General features: G+C 40.1%; 1 protein-coding gene across 2 annotated transcripts in view; it reads right to left on the minus strand.

Annotated features, from left to right (window-relative positions):
• Tet2 (tet methylcytosine dioxygenase 2) overlaps nucleotides 1-24,611 on the minus strand; it is an 85,384-nt gene that overhangs the window by 12,913 nt on the left and 47,860 nt on the right. The window contains exons 3-8 of one of the 2 annotated variants that reach the window (XM_057793240.1): nucleotides 12,006-15,307; nucleotides 10,167-10,257; nucleotides 8,868-8,961; nucleotides 7,863-8,071; nucleotides 4,181-4,331; nucleotides 1,544-1,633 (exon numbers count right to left, since the gene is read on the minus strand). In XM_057793240.1, the coding sequence (XP_057649223.1) occupies nucleotides 1,544-1,633; nucleotides 4,181-4,331; nucleotides 7,863-8,071; nucleotides 8,868-8,961; nucleotides 10,167-10,257; nucleotides 12,006-15,261 (3,891 nt within the window). In that variant the 5' untranslated portion in view covers nucleotides 15,262-15,307. Of the gene's footprint in view, nucleotides 1-1,543; nucleotides 1,634-4,180; nucleotides 4,332-7,862; nucleotides 8,072-8,867; nucleotides 8,962-10,166; nucleotides 10,258-12,005; nucleotides 15,308-24,611 lie in introns of those variants that run through there. The other variant, XM_057793241.1, reaches the window with a different exon arrangement.

Raw genomic sequence — 24,611 nt, forward strand, 5'->3', positions numbered from 1 at the left:
TGAGACTATTTTGCACTTTATATCTATAAAATAATGGAAGGACAAAAAATAGAGCACACACTTAACATAGCAAAGTTTCATTTGATAATACTATCGACGGAAATTTCATGTGTGTGTGTGATGCCTAGGGTCCCACTCAGGGCTTCATACATTGAAGTGGCACTCTACTCCTGACTTACCATGCCAGGTCCCAGATTTCTCCTTTCCCTCCAAACCCTCCTCGCTCTTTCAAATTCATGGTCTCGTTTCCCACTAATTGTTAGTGAAATATATACATATATGCACACAAGAACTGTTATTGCAGCATATATTCCTAAATGTAACCTGCCCATGAACTTGTTAGGTGGTATTTACAGAAGGCAGTCTAACTTTGATCTATGTATACCCACGTAACCACTGCTATAAACAAAGTCAGGCCCATAATCTTCGTTCCCTGAAGTTTCTGCCAGTATCCTGGGTTTTTTCACCACACAGACAAATGAGGACTGCATCACATGTAAAGTCTTTTACATGGTCAAGGGAACAACCCATGTTAAAAAAAAAAGTGTGAGATGGAAGAAAATCTGTGCAGAAGATACTTCTGTTTATAGTTACTACCCAAAATGTCTAAGATTTAAAGAAAAAATGAAAATAAAAATTCAGTCACTTTATCCTTTCCTAGTTCCAGTTCAAACTTGGTACATGAATGGCTCCCTGTAGGCTGATACCACATCTTTATCTTGTACCAGATACTCAGGACCAAACTCTGTGTACATCTGTTTCTAGATTTTATTATGTGGCAGTTGCTTTTGAATTTACTTCTAAACACACAGAAATCACAGTGCTCTCTTCATGCTTCTGTGTGGCTATAAACAGGTCTTCATTTGAGATCATTGGATGATTTTGTTATGGGATTAAATCTGGAGGAATTTCTGAACTTATCACTAACTAAGGAGTCTAGTACTTGCAAAATAAGCAAACACAATGATTTTGTATTTGACTTTCTTCATGAAGACAAAGTCTAACAAAACATCTGGACCCATGTATAATAAATGTAATAAGCATTTTATAGATACAGAGATAATCCTGTGAAAATAGACTGCATAGTGAGGGCCACGTGATTTAAATATATTCAACAAAATCTTTACATGAAGATAAATTAGTAGACAAAATATAAGTTAAGATTAAAAATAATTGTTTTTAAGGCAGAAAAGACCAAGAATATGCCTTTTAAATGACAAAATCCATACACTTTCTTCAAATAGTTTTAACAATTAAGAGAGAAAAGGAGGCTGCAGGGGGAGCTCAGCAGTGAAGAATACTCACTGTTCTTGCAGAGACCCTGCACCCACATAGTGACTTACAACTGTCTGTCTATAACTCTGTTCCAGAGGAGTCAACGCCGTGTGTGTGTGTGTGTGTGTGCGTACATGCAGGGTACACTCATATCCATGAAGAAAAGAAAAATGAAACTTAAAAAAGAAGGTAAGAAGATACTTCAGGAGTGGATAAGTTACAAATAATGAACAAGTAGTTTGAATCATCAATAATCACTTACACTTACCTGATTATTGTATGCATCAGGTGCAAATTTCTTGTATATTGGAGCAATTAGAGTAGACAGGTTTTGCAAATGAGATTCTAGTTTCTCTTCCTGTACAAAAAATGATCCAACAAATTCTAAATTAAAGATGAATATATAAACCTGTGTATACATTTAGACATGAGGCAGTCAGTTGTATTATTCCCAAGTGTATAGAGTTTTTCTTTATATATATTCTAAAATATGACTAGTTTTAGTATGAATGCGGCACAATCAGGAAGCTAGTTACTTGGGCTTGGGTAAGATGGACCGAATCTCTCCCCTCTGCTGGGGGTGTGGTGCTAAGTAAGCCAGATGGGTCCCAGGAACACACTTTCTTTCATTATGCAAATGTTCATTAAGGAAGATGAACACCTATGTTTGTCTAAAGACTGAACAGTTTACTTGAAAGGGAAACATTGTTATATTCTTAATACCCTATGCTCACATGGAAAAGGTTTCCAGAGAGACTTCTGAAGAGGCATGTGGTAGTAATTGGCTTGTAAATTTCCGCTGGTATATTCTCAGAAGACAGGATTTCTCTATGTAGTCCTGCCTGTCCTGCCACTTACTCTGTAGACCAGGCTGGCCTTGAACTCATAGAGGTACTCTGCCTCTGGGGTGCTGGGATTAAAGGGGTATACTACCACTCTCGGCCAGCACATTCCCATTTTAAAATTATACTGTTAAGCGATTTTGAGGGCTGAAGCGATAATCTCAGCAGTTAAGACACTTGCTGCTCTTCTAGAGGACCCAAACTTGGTTCCTCTCCCTCATGTCAGGGCAGCTCATAGCCACCACTTATACCTCAGTTCTAGGTGATCACATGCCTTCTTCTAGCTTCTAGGGGCACCTTCATGTATGTGGTGCACATACAAACACTCAGGCACACGCATACACATCAATAATTATGCTGCCTGCCACACGCCACATGTGAGTGCACACACAAATGCATGACACACATATCAGGAGATGCAAATGTTTAGTAGGTAAACAGATGGCTGTGCCATATTCCTGCCTGAGAAAATATCCTTCGAGAATATTTAAATCACTGATTTTTATTTAATATTATAGTCACAGATAACAGTACCCCTTTAGAGGAATATATTTAAGTTAATAACTGTGTGTCTTTAACTACACTCAAGAATCAATAGCTGCAGTGCAGGGAGTGAGACAGTACACAAGTGCCAAGTATATTGAGGTTTTGGTCATTTGGCAAACTTCCAAGCAGACTCAAATGCCCTTATGTCCCACAATTTACAAATATGTTTTTCAAAGAATTTGTATTTTAAGAGACAAAAAATTTGATGGCTTCAGTGAGAAATCAATGCTCATTTTACTTGAATGGGACACATATACTAAAACTGACCTGTTTTCATCGCTCAACTACATTCAGTCCAGTAACTTAAATCTTGTGACTGACTAGAAATAGGGTAAGCATGACTTTCATAATTCAGACTTGGATGAGAATGACATCATAAATCCTAATTTAGTTTTCTTTAAAATAAGTCTTTTTTGTTTTAAAAATAATATTTACACATTATCTACAAATCCACAATATTTTTGTCCTTGGTCGCAACATGATTCACATTGCCACAGTAAACCCCAATATCACAGACCTTCAAGCACGACCAGCTTTAGTATGCAAATAATTTTTACCTGGTCTAAGATATTATAGACTTGTTTTTGCCCAAATACTCCATGAAAAATTAATGTTAAGTGGGACCTTGTCCTTATATATATCAATAGTGTAAAGTAACACTGAGAAATCAGAATTTCATTAACATCAAGAGTCTATTGTCTGCCAGGTGACGGTGGTGCACACCTTTAATCCCAGCACTCAGGAGGCAGAAGCAGATAGATCTCTGTGAATCTGAGGTCAGTCTGGTTTAGAGTGAGTTCAAGGACAGCCAGAGATACACAGAAAAACCTTTTGCCTGTATTACTGACTTCCCTTTACACAGCCAACTCAACTCTTTAGTCCAGGCTAGCCTAACCTAATTTAGTTTTCCCATGGGTATTCTGTAAAGGCCCATGTGCTGGCTAGCTTTTGTCAACTTGACACAACCTAGAGCCATTCTGGAAGAGGCAACTTCAATTAAGAAAACTCCCCTATGGGCAAGCCTGTGGTGCATATTCTTGATTGATGATTGACAGGCGAGGGCCCAGCTCAATGTGGGCAATGCCATCTCTGGGCTGGTGGTCCAGGGTGCTGTAAGAAACTGACCCAATCAAGTCATAGGGAGTAAGCAAACAGCACTCATCCATGGCCTCTGCAATAGCTCTGTGCCTCCAGATTCCTGCTCTGATCTCCTTAGATGATGAATTACATTACAAGCTTTAAGGTGGAATAATTCTTTTTGTCCCCAAGAAGACATTGGTCATGGTGTTTTTAATCACAGCAGTAGTAACCTTAGCTAAGACAGCCCACAGGGAGGAATCATGTATGCTGCTATACATAGTCATGTTAAACTTATAAAATACTTTGTGCTTATGATTTAGTCAGAATTTGTAGGTTCATCTGAGATGAAATTCCTTCTGTTAATGAGAGTATGACAGGTCATCCATGCTCACTAATTCTATAAGAAAAATAGGTTATATATTAGGAAACAAACCAACCTCTTTTGGATCATCTCCAAGTAGCTTAAATTTCCTTGGGATCTTGCTTCTGGCATACTTACATCCATTATAGTACATGCTCCAAGAACAACCAAAAGAAAAGGAGGCACCACAGGTTTCTGGATCCAAGCCCTGACAAGCACAGGTTCTCCTGAGATCAAAGGACAAAATGCAAGATTATAGATATTACACTGTCTCTTCAGTGGGGGCATCTCCTAGCACCTTAGTCTCTGACAAACTCCACCATCTCACCTTTTGTGTTACTGAGCCATTCTCATGTCTTAAAGAGACAGAGATTATTTCTACCTCCAAATTTGTTTGAGTATTCTTAGATTTCATGTAATTGTATAATGTGTGTCAAAAATAATTGTTTCCATATATTGTTTGTGACAACTTTGGTCACTTCAATTTTCTCATTTTTGTGTTCTAAACTTGTTTTTTTATTATTTGTCATGTTCAATTAAAATGCACTTGGTGTACTGTTTATAAATGTATTTTTATATACACAAATTTTGATAAGGAAGGGGAAGGAATATTACCAAATTCATCCTACAATTTACCCTGACACCAAAAGTCAATAAAGACTCAATAAAACTATTGACCTAATTTCCCTGATGAACATGGATGGACAAATTTTGAAAAGCATATTTAAGAACACAATAAGATCATACACCTTGGTAGAGTTGGCTTCATGGCAACAATATATTGGTTCAACATACAAATAAGTACAGACATCACATGATCTTATCAACAGACATACAAAAAACTTTTGACAAAGTTCAACGTTTCTTCATGAGAAGTACTTAAAAAACAAAACAAAACAGGGATAGCAGGAATCTATGCCAAACACAATAAACGGCACATGGTAAAGCCAGAGTCAGCATATACTATATTAGGACCATTTTCTCTGAAATCAGGAATGAGGCAAGATTATTCATTATCACTGCTCTATTTTAGTTCAATGCTCAGTCTTTTCAGGAATGTAGAGAATACAAAAAAGATATTTAAAAAATCAGTAAATTTTGAAAATAGCATGTACAGATTTAGTTCCTAGAATCTACACTTGGTAGCTCACTATTGCCTTTAACTCTAGCTCCAACATCTCTGGCCTCTGTGGGTTCTGGGATTTACATGAACACACCCCAACAGATATTCATAATAAATAAATCAATAAATAAATGGTAGGAAAGAAATTTTCCCAGCTTTTCTATATGCCAATAATGAACTTGACAAGAAAGAAAGACTCCTATTCCAAGTTTTAAATAAAGTAAAATACAAGTGAATAAAATTAACCAAAGAGATGAAACAAATCTATATTGAAAATTTCAAGACAAGCAAGAAATTGGAGATATACTCATGAATTGGCATAATCAGTATTGTAAAATGATTGTATAAATGAAAATGACTATAGAGTCAAAGCTATCACCAAATCTCCAATTACATTCTTCATACCCTTAGAAAAATGATTCCCAAATCCATAGGGAAGAATGAAGTCCCAAATAGCCAAAATAATCCTCAACAGAAGAAAGCCATGATGTAGATATCATAATACTGAATCTCAAACTATACTACAGAGCCATAGCAACAAACTAGCATGGTACTCATACAAAAAGAGACATTTAGACCAATGGAATAAGAAGAGAGGACCCAGAAAAGAACTACAGCCACCTGATTTTTTTTTTGATAAAGGTATCAAAGTTCAAATTTGAGAAATAATGCCTGAATAAATGGTGCTGGGAAATGAATATCCACACGGTGTAGAACAAAATTCCTTTCAGTCTGGATAAAAGTTGGGCAGTAGAGAAGGAAAAAATATACCTGTAGATCATTTTCTCAGTTTTAGGGTTGGGCCCCAGCCAGGAAGGGTGTTGCCCACATTAGGGTGGGTCCACCTACCTCAATTAACCTATCTACAGAAAATCCCTCAGAACCAAGCCCAGAAATGTCTCCAAGGTGATTCCAGATCCTGTCAAACTGACAATCAATAAACCACCACCTGAGGTAATCTTTATGACAGTGAGATTATGTGGCTCAAGAAAGTTGTGTGGGGCAAAAATCTTTACCAAATAAACTGATAGGGATCAAATGCAGGATATTTAAAGAGTTGCAAAAACTAACTAAAACCAAACTCTCCAGTCAATAAGCAAACTAGTGAACTGAAGAGACAGAAATATAAATAGCCAACAAATACTGGAACCTATTAAAACACCAGGGAAATGCGCACTAAAGTTGCTCTGGGATTGCGTGTCTCTCGAGGTTTTCAAGGAAACACATGAAACAAAGCTGACAATGTGGGAAGGCGAGAATGTGAGCTTTTGTCTAAAAAGAAAAAGCAGAGCTATCATGTCATGACCATGCCTCTCTTGGTATGATGTTTTAGATTGTGGCTTAGTTTGCTTAACACAATCATCTTTAGTTCCATTCATTTTCCTGAAGATGATTTTTTTCTCTACGGTTATAAATCTATTATGTGCACGCATTACATTTTTGTTTAACCCTTTATCAGTAGGTGGGTATCTGTGTTAGTTGTATTTCCTGGCTACTAGGCGGAAAGCAACAGTAAGTGTGGATACACAAGTATCCTCCCTAAGTCATTTCACCAAGTTCTTCAGCAATTTAGACTCTGAAGCCACTGTTGTGTTGTAAGAACAGTAGTTCCTCAGCAAAAGTGTGCCCAATGTGCCTTCTCTCTTATTTATGATTAAATGTATATACACATATTTTTTTTTCTAAGAATGAACAAAATAATTTGATAGACAGGCTGGAAAGTATTTTGCATCTAGAGCAGTTTGACAGAAATTTACAAGTCATGTGCTAGGAAGTGAACCTTTTGAGCAATCTCTAGCAAACTGAGGGCAGTCAAACAAAGACCATGAGATGTATTTTGATCAAACCTCTCAAAATCAACTCTGTTTCAAATGGGAGGAATAACTTTCTTAAATCAGTTATGAATCAATGGTATAATACAACCAAGACTGAGCAACCATAATAAACAATTTGATTAGCAATGGGATTGGTAAACATGGGCATGTCTTTCTGTAGTCCCAAATTATTTTGTGTTAAGATTGTGTGGATTAAAGTGTAAAATTTAAATTATTTTTCAACCAACAGTGAGAAAATGTAGCAGGAGAGCCTTTCTGTATTTTAGCATCATGCAGAAATCCACAGTAGAGAAACAGAGAAAACCTCTGAGTGAGTGCATTGGCTTCATGCAGAGTGGACAAGGCTAAACCAGCAGATACACAACAGATACACAGCAGTAACGTCTGGAGCAGCATTGGGAAGGGAAGCACATTTGTACTACAGAAGTAATGAGCTAGATTAAATGGAAAAATGATTTCAATTTCTACAGAACTTTATCTTTGCTTGCTAAAGTGGTAGTCATATTGACAAGGTGTGTCAAATTATGGCATGAGAACTAAAAGAGAAATTATGGTAGAACTGAAGCCATGTGGGTGCAAACACCTAAATATTACTAGAAACTGCTGCTGAGCAATGACTTATGGTCTAAGTGGACAGAATATTCCTTAAAAACCCCATAAATTATTTATTTAAGAAAAATTTTCCCAGTCCAAATATGAAATAAATCAAATGACCCCCACTTTATCAGTAGACAAATTCAAGTCCTGCTTGAAACGAAACTATACCCCTGGAGGGTAGAAAGGGCTGTAGTTCCACTTACTCTTCATTCAGGGCACAACGACGATTAGTGTGGGCACCGTATTTACTCAGAGTCTCTTTAAGATCCGAGTAGAGCTGGTCAGCCAGAGTCCTTGGGATTCCTTCCCAGATCATGATGAGAATCACAATCACCGCAACATCACAGCTGTGGCCAGCTCGCTCTCGGACCAAACACAGTAGTTTCTCCTCAAGGTTCTCTCTTCGAATCACCTGTGGGTATCAATAGCCCACCCAAACAGCCCCGCCCCACCCCAAACAGAACAAAGGTCAATTGGGTCCAGAAAATATCCACTTGCAAATGCATACTTTTTTATGTCTGAATCAAAATTATCACCACCTGACCAGGTATACAGCAAGAACCTAATCAACTATCACAAAAGGAAATGGTGCAAAATTACTCCTCAGTGGCTAGCCTGGCACAGTGGGGCAGTTAAATCCTACTATTTTAGTAAGAACTACAGAAAAGACATGGAAGGTCTTGGTTGAGGTTTTCATTAAGTGGCATTATAAATATTAATCCGGTGCTTAAAGGGTTAAGGACTATTTCTTCACCATCTAAGGCCTATGCTTTAGACCAGTGGTTCTCAATCTTCCTAAGGCTGTGTCCCTTTAATACAGTTCTTCATGTTACGATGATCCTCTCCCAATCCTAAAATTATTTTTGTTGCTACTTCATAACTGTAATTTTGCTCATTATGAATCATACTGTAAATATCTATGTTTCCCGTTGATCTTAGGTGACCCCTGTAAAAGGGTTGTTTGACCCCCCAGGGCTCTTGACCTATGGGCTGAGAACCTCTGCTCTAGACCTCTCCTACTAAACTATGTCAATTTAATGGTTTGTCCATGATTTCAGAACTACTCCACCTTCAGAATACAAGATGACACAGAGGATACGTTCATTCCAACTCGCAATGCTCTGTGGCTTAAGAAAACCCATTCTTGTGGTGATGAATGAATCAAAACGATCAAGCAAAGAGCAGGGGCACCAACAAGTCACACTTACCCACTTAGCAATAGGACATCCCTGAGAACTTTTGCCTTCTTTACCAGTATAGATGACTTTCTCAATCCTAATAGCTTTACCCTTCTCTCCAAACCTTAAAGAAACACACACACACACACACAATTAGTAGACTACTTCAAGAAGCAATTAAATATTTGGACATGTAAGTGAAGTTTTATTCTATAACCACATCTTAAGAAATTAAAGGTTTAATTTATTCTTTATAAATTGGTGTAAGCCAAGTATAATGGGAAAGTCTTATCTTTTCTTCAGCATCCAAATATACCAAGAGTTATAATGAATTATTCTGTAGTTATATGTTGAATGAGAAATACTAGGAAAACTATCTTTATATACAAAGTACAAAATAAGTTAGTTTGCTAAATTCATATTTTGAAACCATATACTATTTGATTATTGTCCTATACTAAATTTATCTTCCAACTTGGAGAATTGTAAGTCTTTAGAAATCCTGGGTTTCTAAAGAAATCTGGCAAAAAGTTACTATCCAGCTATTTCGAAAAAGTCAGAACTCTAGAAATAGATTGTATTCCCTGCACGCCAAATGCTGTGCACTGCGAACAAAAGAAAGTGCTTAGAGAAATTCACAGCCTCAGCCAGGGTGGGGGACAATGTGGTGAATTTCTACATACTAGATTAGAAGGTCATAGTCCACAATTAAAGCGAGAATGACACCCTGCCCATATGTATGCAAATACGTTCTTATGACATGGCATACAACAGCTCAGAGCTTTATCTATAGGGAAGGCCTTCTGAGTCTTCAACATAAGCGAACTGAGGGTAGACACCTTGGCCAGACAGTTTGGGAAAGTAAATGGAGTCTCTTAGCTAACCTTCCGCACTTGCTTTCTTCTGTAAGGGAAAGGATCCATTCGCAAGCAAAGCTAAGATCGTAAATCAATGATCTTCCCTTGCACTGCTTCGTCCTTGTTATTTCTTAACACGTCACCAAACAGGAGAGAGCCAGGCTGAGGCCCCTCGGCCGCCTGTGCTAGCTCTCGCGTGCCCAGCAGGTTGGCTGGATGATTTTCGTTTGTGCCCGGGTTTTCAAGCATCCATTTCCAAGTGGGCAGCCTGTGCCAGCTAAGCAACTATTTGTCCTGTCAAATATTGTGACTCTGTAGTGAATAGCAGTGTGCAGGGCTGGCAACCCCGGAATAGCTAAGCCTACTGATAATTACTCGATTTACAATTGTTTACTGCTCTGTGTGGGGGAACTGGAAACATTGCTGTATACAAAGGATAATGTTAATCTGCCTGTGCCTTTGAGTTAATTACCTTTCTTCCATGATTGTTCTAATAGCTGCCACATTAGGACCAGCTCCTAGATGGGTATAAAAAGGACCTTCATCTTTTTCAATAACTTGTTCTGTTGAGATAATAGAAGATTATTATTTTAGACCTCAATTATACTAAGAATTAAGGCTACATCCAAAGATTATCCCCAGCTGCACATTAATGGCCCTAAGTAACTTCCATTCTTTTTTTTCCCTTTAGAGTACATTGGTGGCCTCATCTATTAGAAAAAATGTGCCAAGTAATACACACACACAATGGCTACTGGCAAATTATCACTACATTTCAGATATAGCATAAGACATTATTTTAAATCAAGTATTATTTTAAATCAAATAAAAATGAAGGGATTAAAATGTATGTAATAAACTGCAACACAGTTTTCTAAATAGAAAAAAAAAATCCAACAAGCATCATGCTTGTCATTTGAAACTTACGAAGTTTAAAGATAAATCTTGTCCTATTCCACTCCAGATAATTCGACTTGTGGAGTCCATTTATTCTATTTTCCCCCAACATTTGGTAAGAACTATTTTCACTGCACGTTGGAGCTAACTTGTGAGAGAATGCTACAGAGTCCAGTAAAGGGCCAGTTTTAAAGTACAGGTGAGAACTTGGTGCTATCCATGATACTGGCTACACATTAGCTCTGTGCGGCATGTTAGCCACACACAGGGCAGAAGGACCTCCTCCCACCAACCTACCAAGTGGATGACACAACACAGTGAGCACCACCATGGGATGGGTGGGACATTAGACAGTATGGTACCCTGTTCTTCTAATGTCTTCTGCTACACTTGTGGGGGGCAGCTACTATTGATATCTTCCAGCTGCACATCTATTATATAACACGAGCTTAACAAAAGGCATTGATTTAAGAAATACCATTTTTATATTAAAAAAAATAGAAAACAAAAGGGAACACAAACCAATACAGAGTATCAAGTGGGAAAGGACATACTCTCTAAGTGCTCCTAAGGGAGTTTTCACGAGTACTGTAAGGGCTACGTTTGTAAGTACTCGGAACCTTGGAACTAAGTACTCAGTACCTTGGTCCTGCAATTTTCCAACTTGAGATTAAAGATAGGAACTTCCTCAGTTCCCAGAAATCTTCTGATCTTTAACCCCAAACTTTAAACCTGGTTTTATGACACTGTTTTGTTTAAAAAGCTACATGGAGTTGGAGGAAGTAGTTGTTTTTTCACGGTAACTAATTTTCCTGCCTATATGCCTCCTCTAAGAGATAAGAGTTAAAATAAATAGATCCAGGCTGGGCATGGTGATGCACGCCTTTAATCCCAGCACTTGAGAGGCAGAGGCAGGGCAGTCTGATCTACATAGTGAGGGACAAGATGGACAGGGCTGGGAGACCCTGTCTCAAAAACCAAACCAAACCAAACAAAAGATGTAGGGCTGGAGAGATGGATCAAGCAGTTAGAAATCCCAGTACTGCCAGGGTGGCTCACAACTGTAGTCCCATGGGATCCAATGCCTTCTTCTCGCGTGCAGACATATATGTAGACAAAATTCCAATATGTACAAGCAAATCATTAAAAATGATATAAAATACATTTATACTTCAAGATCTGATTAGAGGGAAAAAAGAACACATTCAGTTGGTTTGGGGGGTGGACAGATGCAAACATAGTTTTCGTTTTTCATGGCATGAGTGTCTGTAATTTAAAGACAAAAGCAAGTTTTTATGAGCCTTCATAGTGGGCTCCCAGACTCCAGCTTTAAGAAGGAAGAAACTCTCAAATACAAAAACAATGAGCTAATTCTGGAAAGCATGATGGGCTTCAGGATGTTCCTGGCACTCACCTACACATCTGCACGATGGGAAATCATATTGAGTCTTGATAGGAGTATCCAATAAATTTCTTACAGGAAGATTTAGTAATTTGGAAGGTGAGTCTAAAAAATTGTTGAGTGCAGAGCCAGCTGTTCTTTTGGTTGGTGTCTTTTCTGCAGCTGGGGTGTGGCTCTCCGACTCTGCAGCATGGGTCTTTGTAGACACAACTGTGATGGGGCCAGATGTCTCCACTCTCATTTGCTTCTGTGACTTGAGAGTCAGAGCCAGGGACTTATGGTTAAAGAATGAGTTGAGCTGAAACTGCTTCAGATGCTGCTCCATGGTCTCAATGATGCTCTTAGGTTGCCCATCTTCACAGCTTAGTGGAGGAATCTCTTGCTTTATCTTTTTGGGCATTTTTTCTTGGGGTGCCAACATGGAGCGTTTACAGGAAGAGGGTTTGGATCCAGGCTCTGTCTTGACTGGCCTGTGTGTCTGATTATGACAAGAGTCAGCCTGGGATTGCTGTGTTTGCTGCTGCTCTTGCTTTTGTAGGAGGAGCCACCTTAGGGCAGCATGCTTCTGAATGTCCCTCTGAGGAGGGGTCTGTGTTTGAGTTCCTCCTGGCTTGGGCACAGGGAGTGCCTTTGCCTGATTATGCACCAAGTACCTTTGCTGAGCTACTTCAGCTAGTTTTGCTGCCTGCTGCCCAGAAAATGCATCCTGGCTTCTGCTTGTGAATTCCTGCAGAGCAGGAGCTGGTTGAGGCTTCTGTTCATGTTCTGGAAAGCACCTACGATGAATGTCCTGATTTGGCGTCACATCATTTGGGAAATATTGCATGTTTTGCAGGTGTGGGGTCTTATTTCCTGCAAAGAGTTCAGGGTGTAGAGTTTGCTCTCGATTCTCAGGAATGGGGTGTGTATCATCTGAACAGGGAACCTGTAATTTGTTTGTGTTTGATTTTAACATCTTACTACTCACATTCTGTACTTGCTCCAACCCCCCCTGGGTATTGTGAGCTTGGAAACTGCTTGATTTTGAATACTGGTTTTCACCACTATAGCATTCTTCCACCTTAATCTGGCCAGAGCAGGACCCTTCCCTTAGCTTATCATGGCTGCCTTGGAGATGAGAGAAAGTCTCAGGCATTTGTTCTTTATTCGTCCTCTGTGATTGCTGCTGCTGGCAGTTTTGAGGGAAACTTGAGTCCTGGGATGCTCGTATTGGTGCTCCCTGCTTATGAGGCTTATGCTGTAAAAAGTTTGAAAACGGTTCGGTCTCTGTGGCCTGTTGATTCAAGTGCTTATTAGTGGGGGGATTCACTGTCTGCTGGAAATGAAAATGAGGAGCACTTGGAACGTGAGCACCAGGAGCGGTGTCTGCCTTGGAGAGGCACTCCTGGTACGAAGTTTGCTGGAACTGTAGATGTTGGTCCCTCATACCAGCAGAGTGTCCTTGATTCGTCTCCGCTTGGTACATTTGTGACTTCTGCTCCGGCTGAGCTGTTTTCTGCATGTAGGGTAGCCTTTGGAATCCTCCCGGCATGTTCGTATTTCCAGTGCACTGTGTGGAGGGCATCTGATTGGAAGGGCCACCCTGATAGCGAAGGACCGACTGAAACATCGCATCCTTACATCTGGGCTGATGCTGTGCTTCCCGGAAACGAGAGGTCTTCAGTTCAATCCATCCAGGTTTTAGATAGTGCTGGGCCGCCAGCATTGAGTCTTGTGTTTGTTCCCTGTTTTCATCCTTCATCATCTCTTGTTCCCTGCGTCCCATCAGATGCAGGCTGTGCGCTTGTAAATCTCCACCGCAGCCATGATTTGGTGGGTAATACTTGAGATATTCAGACATGGTTCTGGTTTGTTCAGAGCACACGGAGATGCAGTTATTCTGATGCCCTTCCGGAAGCATCAGCGAGGGGTTGGATGTATGAACAGATGGATTCAGACTCTGGCCAGACGATGCCGCCTTAGGTTGATGTTCTATTTTCCCTTCCCCTAAGAGAGATGTGTTACCTAAGTGCTGTTGTTCTTCCAAAGCCCCATCACCCAGAGTGCTTTTTCCTTCTGAGGAAGGCTGAAGAACAGGAGGGGGAGAAAGAAGCAATTGTGATGGTGGAGTCATGGTAGTGGCAGAAATGGAATCTTTAGTGAACACTGAGCTTTGCCTGAAGTAAGCACCATTGATTTCCTTCTGCTTTGAATACTGTTCAGAGCTGCCATGGGAACCTTGTATGTCACTGCTAGAACCGGAACAGGATTCTTTAGCAAAGAGCTTCACGTTTCCCCGCGGGTTTACGTTTTCGGCAGGAGATGGGCATATCTCCGAAACTGTATTTTGTTGGTGTTTCTGGAAAGGACAGGTACCTAGCACTCCAGCTGCTTTGCTGGCATTATCAGCATCACAGGCCTCAGGCACCATGGCAGCTAGCTCGGGAGGCAGCCGGGAGCTTGAGGTCTGTGGGGAATTGATCTGCTCTGAGGTATGCGATGGTTGAGTGATCTCACAAGACAACTCATTAGTAGCCCGACTGTTCAGGTCGTTCACATGAGATGTGGTATTCTGTACTGCCATGGGAACGTGATCTGGGCAGCACAGAGATGGTGTGTTTTCCAGGAGTTCACCATGCGTGTTTTCCACGGAAGGGGCAGAAACTGTAGCACCATTAGGCATTAGCACAGCCTTGTTTGTAAGTAGTAAAACGTTCCTGCCATTTTCCCCTTCCTGCTCCTTGAGAGCCCGAAAATCTCTGTTGTCCAATCCATTGCAGTTATGAGTCGGAAAACCATCAATGGCTGCACCTGCTCTATCCTGGGTCAGAGAGGGCACAGCCTCTCTGTTCTCGCTCCGACTGGAGACATTTGGCTGACGGCTGCTTTCACCTGGGTGTCCTTCTCGGCTTTCCCCGAAGCAATTACCTTCTCCCTCAACTTTTTGGTCTAATTTTGATTTCTTGTTCAGATGGAGCCCAGAGAGAGATGGTTCACTGACTGTACGTTTTATCCCTCCGTTTTGCAAGCACCCGGAATACCCTCTGCCTTCGTGTATAAAGTCTGGACTCTCACGACTGCTCTGGCTGCCTTTCCTGTGGGGTATTCCATAATAGCTTTCGAAAGACTGCCACTTGGTGTCTCCATTCACTTCTTCTGGATGAAGTCTCTCTGCTAATGGGCTTCCATTCTGGAGTTGAGGTTCTGTCGGGCAGATGGGAGAAGGCGGTGGTATCAGGAATGGACTCAGTGTGCTGCCCTCAGAATGGGTGGTTCTGTCCTGTTCCATCAGGCTTGCTTCGGGGCCATCCACGAGGCTGCCCTTTGAATGAATCCTAAAGAATACAACACACAAATTTTTATTGCAGCAACACCAATACCTAGGTATAACAATCAGACACTCATTTTCATCTTTGGGCCAACAGCTACTCTTGTCTTCCTAGCATGGCGAAAAGGAATGATGGAATCCCAGCTGCTTTGAGAAGTTCATACCATCGAGTAGTATCAGAGAAAAATCACATTTTCTCCAGTACTTGTTTGTCTAATCGCTTACCGAACTGCCATCGCTGCTTCCTGTGCATTCCTTAAATTGTCCCCATTACAATTCACTCCGTTCTACTTTGTCTCACAGTCCCTGTCACAGCTCTTTGACATTGGGTCCTCCCTCGAGTTCTTCAAGGCTGCCTCCAATTTGTTATCAAAGGACCCAAAAGAATGTTCTAAAATCTGATCCTGGTACCTTTCCTCCTTATCATACCTGATTAGTTCTGCCTGGTCTGTGTCAGTGGTTTTCAAACTCTTTCATCTAACAGGGACCCCACATTGTGTTTCACCGTCATGGGTACACCATGCGGTGACGTGGAAGAAGGTGAGGCTTTAAAATAGCCATTTGGCTCGGGGCTCAAGTAAGCACAAGGCAGGTGAGAGGTGTGCAGGCCTACAAATTGTCCCCTGACTTCTTCCACCTGTTCCGACACATGCATACATAGACAATACATATACACGGTCACAAGTAAATAAATACAGTTTTAAAAATCATAAAACAGGATCTCCTGAGTAAATTGGGAGTGTGGGGGTCACGGGAGAGGGTAGAAGGGGTGGGGAAAGGAGGGGAGTAAAGAAAAATGCATAACTCAATAAAAACAATAACAAAATGTAAATCCTAATAATTGGTGCTAATAGCTATCTTTCCTGTTCCTCATGGCTTATAGTCTAGCAATGACAACTTTATAAAATCCAACAGTAAGTAAGCACTTGCAACTCGAAGGGCTTTTGCTGGTGTGTGAAGTAGCCTTCTACATCCACGTCAGCATCACCTTCTTCCCCTTCAGCTCCTTCTCCATCCCGAAGTCACCACTTTAGCTACAGTTGGCCTACTGTCTCTGTCTGCCTTATGTACTGCTTAGACATAACTCTAACTCATTTTTGTGCTTAACCTAATTCATTTTTGTACTCATCCAGTAAATTTCACTGAGACGATTCACATCCTAACTTATTACCATTATCATGGATTCAAACATTTTCCAGATTTGTAAAAACATTCAAAGCCCGGAGAAGAGAAAAAGGGAAGGGGAGGTGGGAATGTAAAAACCTATCTTAAGGGATGGAGGAGAGGGCTCAGTAGTTCAGACCTGTGTTTGGTTCCCAACTCCAGTGTTGAGTGGCTAATATGGTTTTCACCTCTGAATTCAGGGACCTGCAACACATGTATGTATACACACACACACCATATATATATATATATATATAAATATATATAGTCTTTTTAAAAAATGTAAACACTTCTCTGTTCATTTAGTTATCCTTAGTACTTACTTTTCTGACAAGACAAATGGGACAGAGGAAGAAATAAGATAGAAATGTTAAATGCAACACTAAAGTTATCATTAAACCTAGAAGGACATAGCTGTTCACACCTTTAATCCTGCATGGGTAGGGGAACGAGTCTACAGGAGTTCCAGTACAGCCAAGGCTGTATACTGAGACCCTGTGTCAGAAAGATAATAACAGTGTACACTGATCAGTGAAGAGAGGCAGCTAAAATGCTGCCATCATTCTTAAAGATTTAGTAAAGTAGCCCCCAAAATGCAATTATAGCCTCAAACCATAAAAGTAATCAGAAGTTTTATGGCAATGAAATATTGCCATTGTAACCGAAGAAGTAAACTCAAAAGTTCCATGTATATGCAATGAGATTGCTACAGGGGAGAGTGGAGGAATGAAAGCCAGGTAGGGAAACACAACACTCAGGTAGTTGTTCTGAGAAAGGATGGCAGCCAGTCTGGCGGGCAGCGCTTCCATTTTAGGATTGATCCACGGTTCTCTCTACTGTTCATCTGGAACCTTCATCTGCAGACACAGGAAGATGCTGTATTTATCTCAGCAGTTATCTGGTAGGCCTCTGTGACTGGCCTGACAACTGACATATCTTTTATTGGTGAACTTTATATGGTTTCTAACCTTGTGCTGAAAAAGAAAAAAACAGAATGTCTAAGCCCACACAAAACCTGAGTCATAAACACAGAAACTGACAGAAAAGCAGCTGAAGAATAGCCATGGGAAGGGGATTCCTTTTAATTGTCTTTTTATACTTTTAAATTTGTCTTACTTATTAAAACTTAAATTGAAAAGATTCTTCTCACTGAACAAAGAAAAGTGGTGTCGTTTTTTTTTTTTTTTGTGTGTGTGTGTGTCTTAAATGGCAGGCAAGATTGGTATCACCTGACATAGACATGAATACATGGTTACATTAAACTATTGCACCCTTGCAATACGCCTACATAGGAATGAAAAGAAGCCCTGGATTTCAGGCCCGTATGAAAAGTAATGTAAATATCTCATGTTTTGAAAACATCCCTTATGGGATAGGATTTAGCTCATCTGGTAGAGTGCTTGTTTGGCATCCACGAAGTCCTGGCTGCCTTCAGTCCCCAGCACCACAGCACCCTGGCAGAGGGCACATACAAGGGAAGTTGAGGGCACAAGAATCAAGGTCAAAGTTCTTCAGCTGTATAGTGAATTTAAAACCAAAATGTCTCAAAAAAATAAAATAATATGCTGGATGATAGTAAGCAAAAACATTTAATTTTCACTTATGGGGAAATTTAAAATTCTATATCATGTATTGCCTCGTATTTCTTTTGGGTTGTTCTAGTTTTTTCTCTTAATAAAGAAACTGGGAGGGAAGAAAGGAGGGGAAGGGGAAGAAAAAGATGCACTCTGGGCAACTATACACCCAATCCACACATACAACAATCAAGGGTTATTTACAGCTACATACATGTGTACATTTCTGATGTTAAAAAATTTCAGGCTACCTAATTTTGAGCTATAACCAAAGCATTTTAAATACTCAACGCATTATGATCCATTCCAAGTAATTTGCGGTCATTCTTTAAAATGTCAAGATAAAATTATAATAGATGAAGCTCAAAAACCTTTTAAACTTAATAGCAGTAGCTCCTAAGAATTAGAGTAATGAAATAGAATTGATATGGAGGTTTAAAAACAATAGAACTAACAGAAGTATTCTGTGGCAAGATTTCACTTCCTGGATCAAGCCAGTTGCTGTGGAAAGCTAATAGACAGGGAATTTAAACACTGTCTCTCTTGAAAACAACCTCCCCTGTCAGAGGGTAAAAAAGGAAATGTTGCCTTGGGCTTTAGTATATCCTAAGCCACATTTCTTGTAGGAGTACGCAGAATATTAAAGAGTCCTGTACCCATTTGTACAGTACTTCCAATTATCCAGGTTTTGGCATTATTCACTTAGAGAGAAGGAAGAAGCTTCAGTGCTGTAGCTTTTTGTTTGTTTGTTTGCTTTAAGCTGAAAGAGTCATGATTAAGACAGAAAGAATCTTTGGGTTGTATTTGAGATGTTTACCTAATAACCAGTTAAGACATTAGGTTTTTGGTTTTTTTTTTTTTCTTCAAAGTTAAATGACTGTAAAACAAGGAACCATTTTCAAAAAGCTATAAACTTTTGCTGGAGTATTTTTGCATGGCTTTCCTCAGTCCACTTCCTATTTCTAATAGCATGGGGTTGGGCAGGCTGGAGGCTTATTTTGGCTCTTCATTCTCAAGTGGAACAGCCTTCCTGCTGTTCTTGTCTGGAGCTGGTGCAGGGTTATCATGGCCAAGGATGCTGTGTGCTGGACTCACCCTCTTCACTTTGAAGGCCCTGTCCCAAAAGACCTGGGCTGGACCCTAAAGCTCACACAGTAGGTGAGAAAACAAACCCCTGCCAATTGTCATATGACCCCCCCACTCAACATGGGACCCCACTCCATGATCCCAATATTAATCACCTCTGAATATTCTACTTCTAAATGTCCTACCTCTGAAGTTTACCCTCTCAGTTACCCAGTGAGGGTTAAATTTCAGCCATGTTTTACAGGAAAAATCATAGCATTTCCTTTCTCCATTGAAAGCAATAAGAGATACAGACTTTTTATTATCTGTTCTTATAAGTGAATGACCAGAAATAGATTTGTTTTTTAATTTATGAGATTAGATACTTCTAAATTAATGCATTTTCTGGAAATTTACAGATGATAGTCATTTATTTATATTATACTAGTTTGCTACATGAAGAAAATTTTCATTTAGACTGAGAAGCAATACCATCATAATCATCATTCCCATTATTTTGAGACAGGGTCTCACTCTAGGGCCCATGCTGGCAATCACAACCAGCCTGAGCAGCAATTTTTAAAAGAGGGATTACCCAATGTCACTTAGGAGGACTTTGGCCAATCAAAATTAGGGTGCTATTTTTCAAAAGCCATTATGAAGTTTATATAAGAGCATAGACCAAATATCCTTCAGGAAACCTACAAACCTGACTGGCTAAGCTTCCCAGGGATGCTTTACAGGATAACTCAGCTTACACACTTAAAAACACAAACCCGAATAACCAACATCCTCTGAGTTGTACCGAAGGGATTATTGCAGGCTATTGAAACCCATCACCAATTTCAGTGAGGAATTAATATCTAGGGCTTCTGAAAAATGATCAACTATATATTATGTGGAAATCAAATGCAAGTTCCTTGAGCCCAGCATAAACTTGGGTAGCCATTCTGGTTTTCAAAATTATGTTAACAGGGAGCTCAGAATTCACCTTTGAAAGAATAACAAGACTTTAAATGATATTCAAAATTCAAATAGGAGGCAGGGCGGGTGGCGTTAATACTCCAAATGATGTATGAAGTAATTCAGGGTATCAGAAAGGGCTTTATTGGTTTCCCATTTTACAGATGTAAATACTGAGAAGCTGCCTGGAAATAGTGACTCCTGGTGGGGCCATGCAGAAGTAGTCCTCCAGCTCTCTGAAGCCCTTCCCATCACAAAACACAAACGAAAATGCATGATTTAGGGAGACTTTATTTTGAACTTAAATTTGTATTTTGCTCTTATTTGAGCTTGTTTGCATGCTTGGTATTAATACTCTAAAAGGCAGTTTGCTACATGTCTATAGACATGTAGTTATTAACAGAATTATGGACATTTACTTATTTAATGAGGGCCTCATTTCCTTATATGACTTGAAATAAATAAAATGTAAACACTTAAAATATGAACTGTGAGGTTCCTGTAGCGTTTTCCTGATATTCTGTTGAACTCAAGATCACTGTCTCACTGAGTGCTAGGATTACAGGTGTATCACTGCAGTGGCTACTGATTCCTTAAAATATAATGGCTCGCGGTTAAGAGCACCAGTTGTTCTTCTAGAGGTCCTGGGTTCAATTCCAAGCACCCTCACAACACACCATAACTCAAGTTTCAGTGGGTGTGACTCCCTCACACAGACACATATGCAGGCTAAACACAATGTATAATGTGTGTGTGTGTAACATTCCTCACAATGCTTGGTTGTCCGAGGAACCAAAAATAGTGGTTATGTCAACTATAAATGCGATACATGCCTTTTTGTTGCTGAAAGTTTAAGGGTAAAATTATAATAACTTAACCTAAATAGGAATGTGCAATCATTTTATAGCCTTCCCATTCCAATTTATGACATTAGCTATTGGCACAGTCTGACCATTGCTGACTGTGTCAGAGGCACATGTTTACAAAGCCTGTTTATGCTGGGCATGGTGGCATGCCTTTAATCCTGCCACTACGTAGTGAGCTCCAGGACAGCCAGGATATGCAGAGAGACGCTTGTCTTATAAAAGCAAAACAAAACAATAACATTTCTCTCCTCTTAAAATACTGCTCTTTTGAGGAGTAGCTAGCATTTCTGTTTCTTTAAGACAAGGCAGGTTTCAGCCCTTGCAGTTTTCCTACGAGCATAGTTTTGTCCTTTCTCCTGCCTGTGACAATAATTAATTAAAAATTCAAGTCACATCGACAGCATCTGTGAAACAATTACTGCACGGAGGGCTGACTCTGCAGTCTAATCCATCATAATTATGACAGTCCTCTTTCAAGACACTATGATGCATGACTTAAAAATAGCACATTAGTGTGCAAATGGATCAGCATCTCATTTCACCAATGTGCATTTAGCGTTGTAATGTAGCTCAGCACCATTTGACTCTTTCTGAATCACTCAGAGGGTAGCCATATCTCCCACCAGAGAACACCGCAGATGATGCTCAAAATTTGGAGGGTTTTTTTGTTTTCTTTTTGGCTTTCTGGTTTTGTTGGCAATATGTATTTTCCAACTCTAAAAGTAAAAATACATTTATATAATAATGCAGTTATTTTTACCCTGCAAGTACCACTTTCACTCTTTGTCCTAATATTACAGACACATACATGCACACACACGCACACACACACATACACAATGCCATAAACTGGTGAATCGTGTGTGTGTGTGAGAGAGGATCTATTCAGATGAGTGGAGGTAAATACGTATGGCTGGTTATGAACAGGGAATGCAAGTCCATGTTCCAGCCTTAGTCTTAGGGGATCTCTGTTGGTCACCTTGTCACTTCCACTGAGAAGTTTCATTCCTTCTAAACTCATTGTTAGGAATGATTTCTAGACAAGGAAAAACCTGAGAAAGTGATACATTTGACTATATTTCCCACATACATGGGAATCATCTCCACAATGTTATATTCTGATTACCAAAGTGGAACACAATTTAGGTTAACCACAGGTTAATTTCAAGATATGTTCAGGGAGCCACTGCAGTGGTAAATGCCCATCATCCCAGAACTTAAGACTGAGAGATCCAAAGTCCAAGGACAACCTGGATTACTTACTAAGCCCATCTCAAAGTGTGCAGGACAGGACAGTGAACATCACCATGCATATCTAGTTAGTATCCTTGAGCACCCAAATGCTGCTTTGAAATCTCATCTTATAAATCTACCAATTCTTTCCATTTAATTCTCTTGCTTCCCTTTTTAAAAAGATTTTTATTTATTTGTATCTCTATTTATTTATTTACTTATTGTGTGTGTGGTGTGGTGTGGTGTATGTGTGTTGTGTTGTGTGATATGTGTAGGCCAAAGAAGGAATGTCAGGGGCCCTATTCAATTCCTCTCTACCTCATTCCCTTGAGGCAGGGAACTTACCAGAGTGAGCAGTCAGCAAGCCCCAGGCATCCTTCTCTCTCCACTTCCCCAGCACTGGGGTAAAAAGCATCCACATAAATGCTGGTATCCAGAGGCTGACAGAGGGTCCCAGAGTTGTAAGCAATCAAATACCAAATGTTGGTGCTTTTGGCAGCATGGTGAGCATACTTAACTACTAAGCCATCTCACTAGCACTAGTTTAATCTTTTTAGTTGATAGGTCAGTATAGTTCCTACTTTTTTCCAAAGAAAAATCTATGGGACATAATCAGAAGCTCCCTCTATATTCCCACGCCGGCCTTGAACTCTGTACGTCAGAGGATGACCCCTTGCCTTCCCCTTTAAGATTACAGGTGTGCTCTTTCACACTGCTCTACGCACTGCTGGGTAACCAAGTACTTCATCAACTGAGCACATTGCCCACCCTTATTTTATATTTCCAGATAGGTTCTCGCTAAGTTTTCAAAGCAGGCCTGGAACTTGCTTGGGAGCCTAGAAAGTCCTTGAACTTTGTACCCTTCTGCCTCAGCCAAGGAACTGAGATTATAAAAATAATACTAACAGGCCAGATTGTACTTTGATGTATTGATGAGTAAGGAGAACATAAGGTGAAGCTGACTTTAATATCACCCTTCTTGTAAAAAATGTTTAATGATGGGAAATTGGAATGTACTTCATCTCTTGAAAAAGGGTATGTGGGGCTGCGGAGATGGTTTAACAGTTAAGAACTGCACTTAAGTGCAGTTAAGGCCGCACTTCCAGGACACAAGTTCATTTCCCAGCACCTACAAGGCTAACAATCTTCTGTAACTCCAGTTCCAGGGGATCTGGTGCACACTTCTGCTCACTGCAGGCACTAAGCACTCAAGTGTTACAGATACATGTGCAGATGAAACATCCACACATAAAAAAATTAACTTAAAAAAGAAAAACTTCTGTATGTAAACATCTTTGGAGAAGGTTCAAGCTTTTCTAAAGCTGATTAGACAGAATTTACACACACACACACACACACACACACACACACACACCACATCACATGCTCACATGCACCCATCCTTCCTGGAGTGCCACATGTTTGAGGCTCTGTCAGTATTTTTAGAAATCCTCATTGGGACCACTGAAAGCCCATGTTTGAAATTTAGCAGTACAAATGACACATTTTAGTAGCGCTGAGATTATCTTAAAGAGGCAAATGCAGGGAGGGGATGTCACTAATAGTGAAGCAAACAGTCTCTTCACTTCAGATCACCACCTGACAGCTAAGAAGTAAACATGTTTGCAGCCTGTAAAAGCTAACCAGTTTCAAGTGTGCATGATCTTGTCAGTTCTCAATTATCCACACACCAGTTATCCAGAAATTATTTCTTGCATTTGGGTTTATGTTTGGCCTTTCCGCAGCTCTCAAACTGTTAAAAGCTGGGAGGAAATGAAATTTAGTTGGAATGTCACAAGAATATTTATAATCCATAAACTTAGAGTCATTTTTTTAATTTTCACTCCAGTTCTTACCAGAATCTGACCATAAGCAGGTTATCTTTGCACTAGGGGTACTCTTTATGTAAATGTTTGAAATTTTCAGTTTCAAAAAATGCAAGTATTATAAGTAATTAAGCTGATAGTTTATCCAGAATCTTTCCAAGGGACAAGGAGACTCCGCACAACAGAAAGAGGCTCTGAAGCAGAATTTGTAGGTAGAGATGAAATGGATACTGACATGGTGATAAACAGATACAGGGGAAAAAGTTCTCTAATATCAGGGACATCCTGTCTGAAGAATCTGTATGTGAGACAGGGACTGGATTCGAATGCCTGACAATCTCACAGAGGACATCCAATAGCTAATGAGGCCACTCGCAAGCACAGCAGCCCCCAAAGTCTTGACTCCTGGTTTCCACAAGGAGTTCTACTTGCCATTCAGTTCTCCCTCAGGCCTGCCTTGTCTGGGGGATGATGCACAAACGGGAAGGGGAGGATGCAGTCAAAGTGAGACTGTGATGTTCTAAGCGCTGGAGCTAAAACCTGCAGATACTGAGGCTGAGGCACAGACTGGAAAGGGAGTTTAAAAGATGAAATGCCAAGGAGTCAGAGTAAGAAGAGAA

Source organism: Chionomys nivalis, chromosome 18, assembly GCF_950005125.1.
Source record: "Chionomys nivalis chromosome 18, mChiNiv1.1, whole genome shotgun sequence".
Lineage (NCBI taxonomy): Eukaryota > Metazoa > Chordata > Mammalia > Rodentia > Cricetidae > Chionomys > Chionomys nivalis.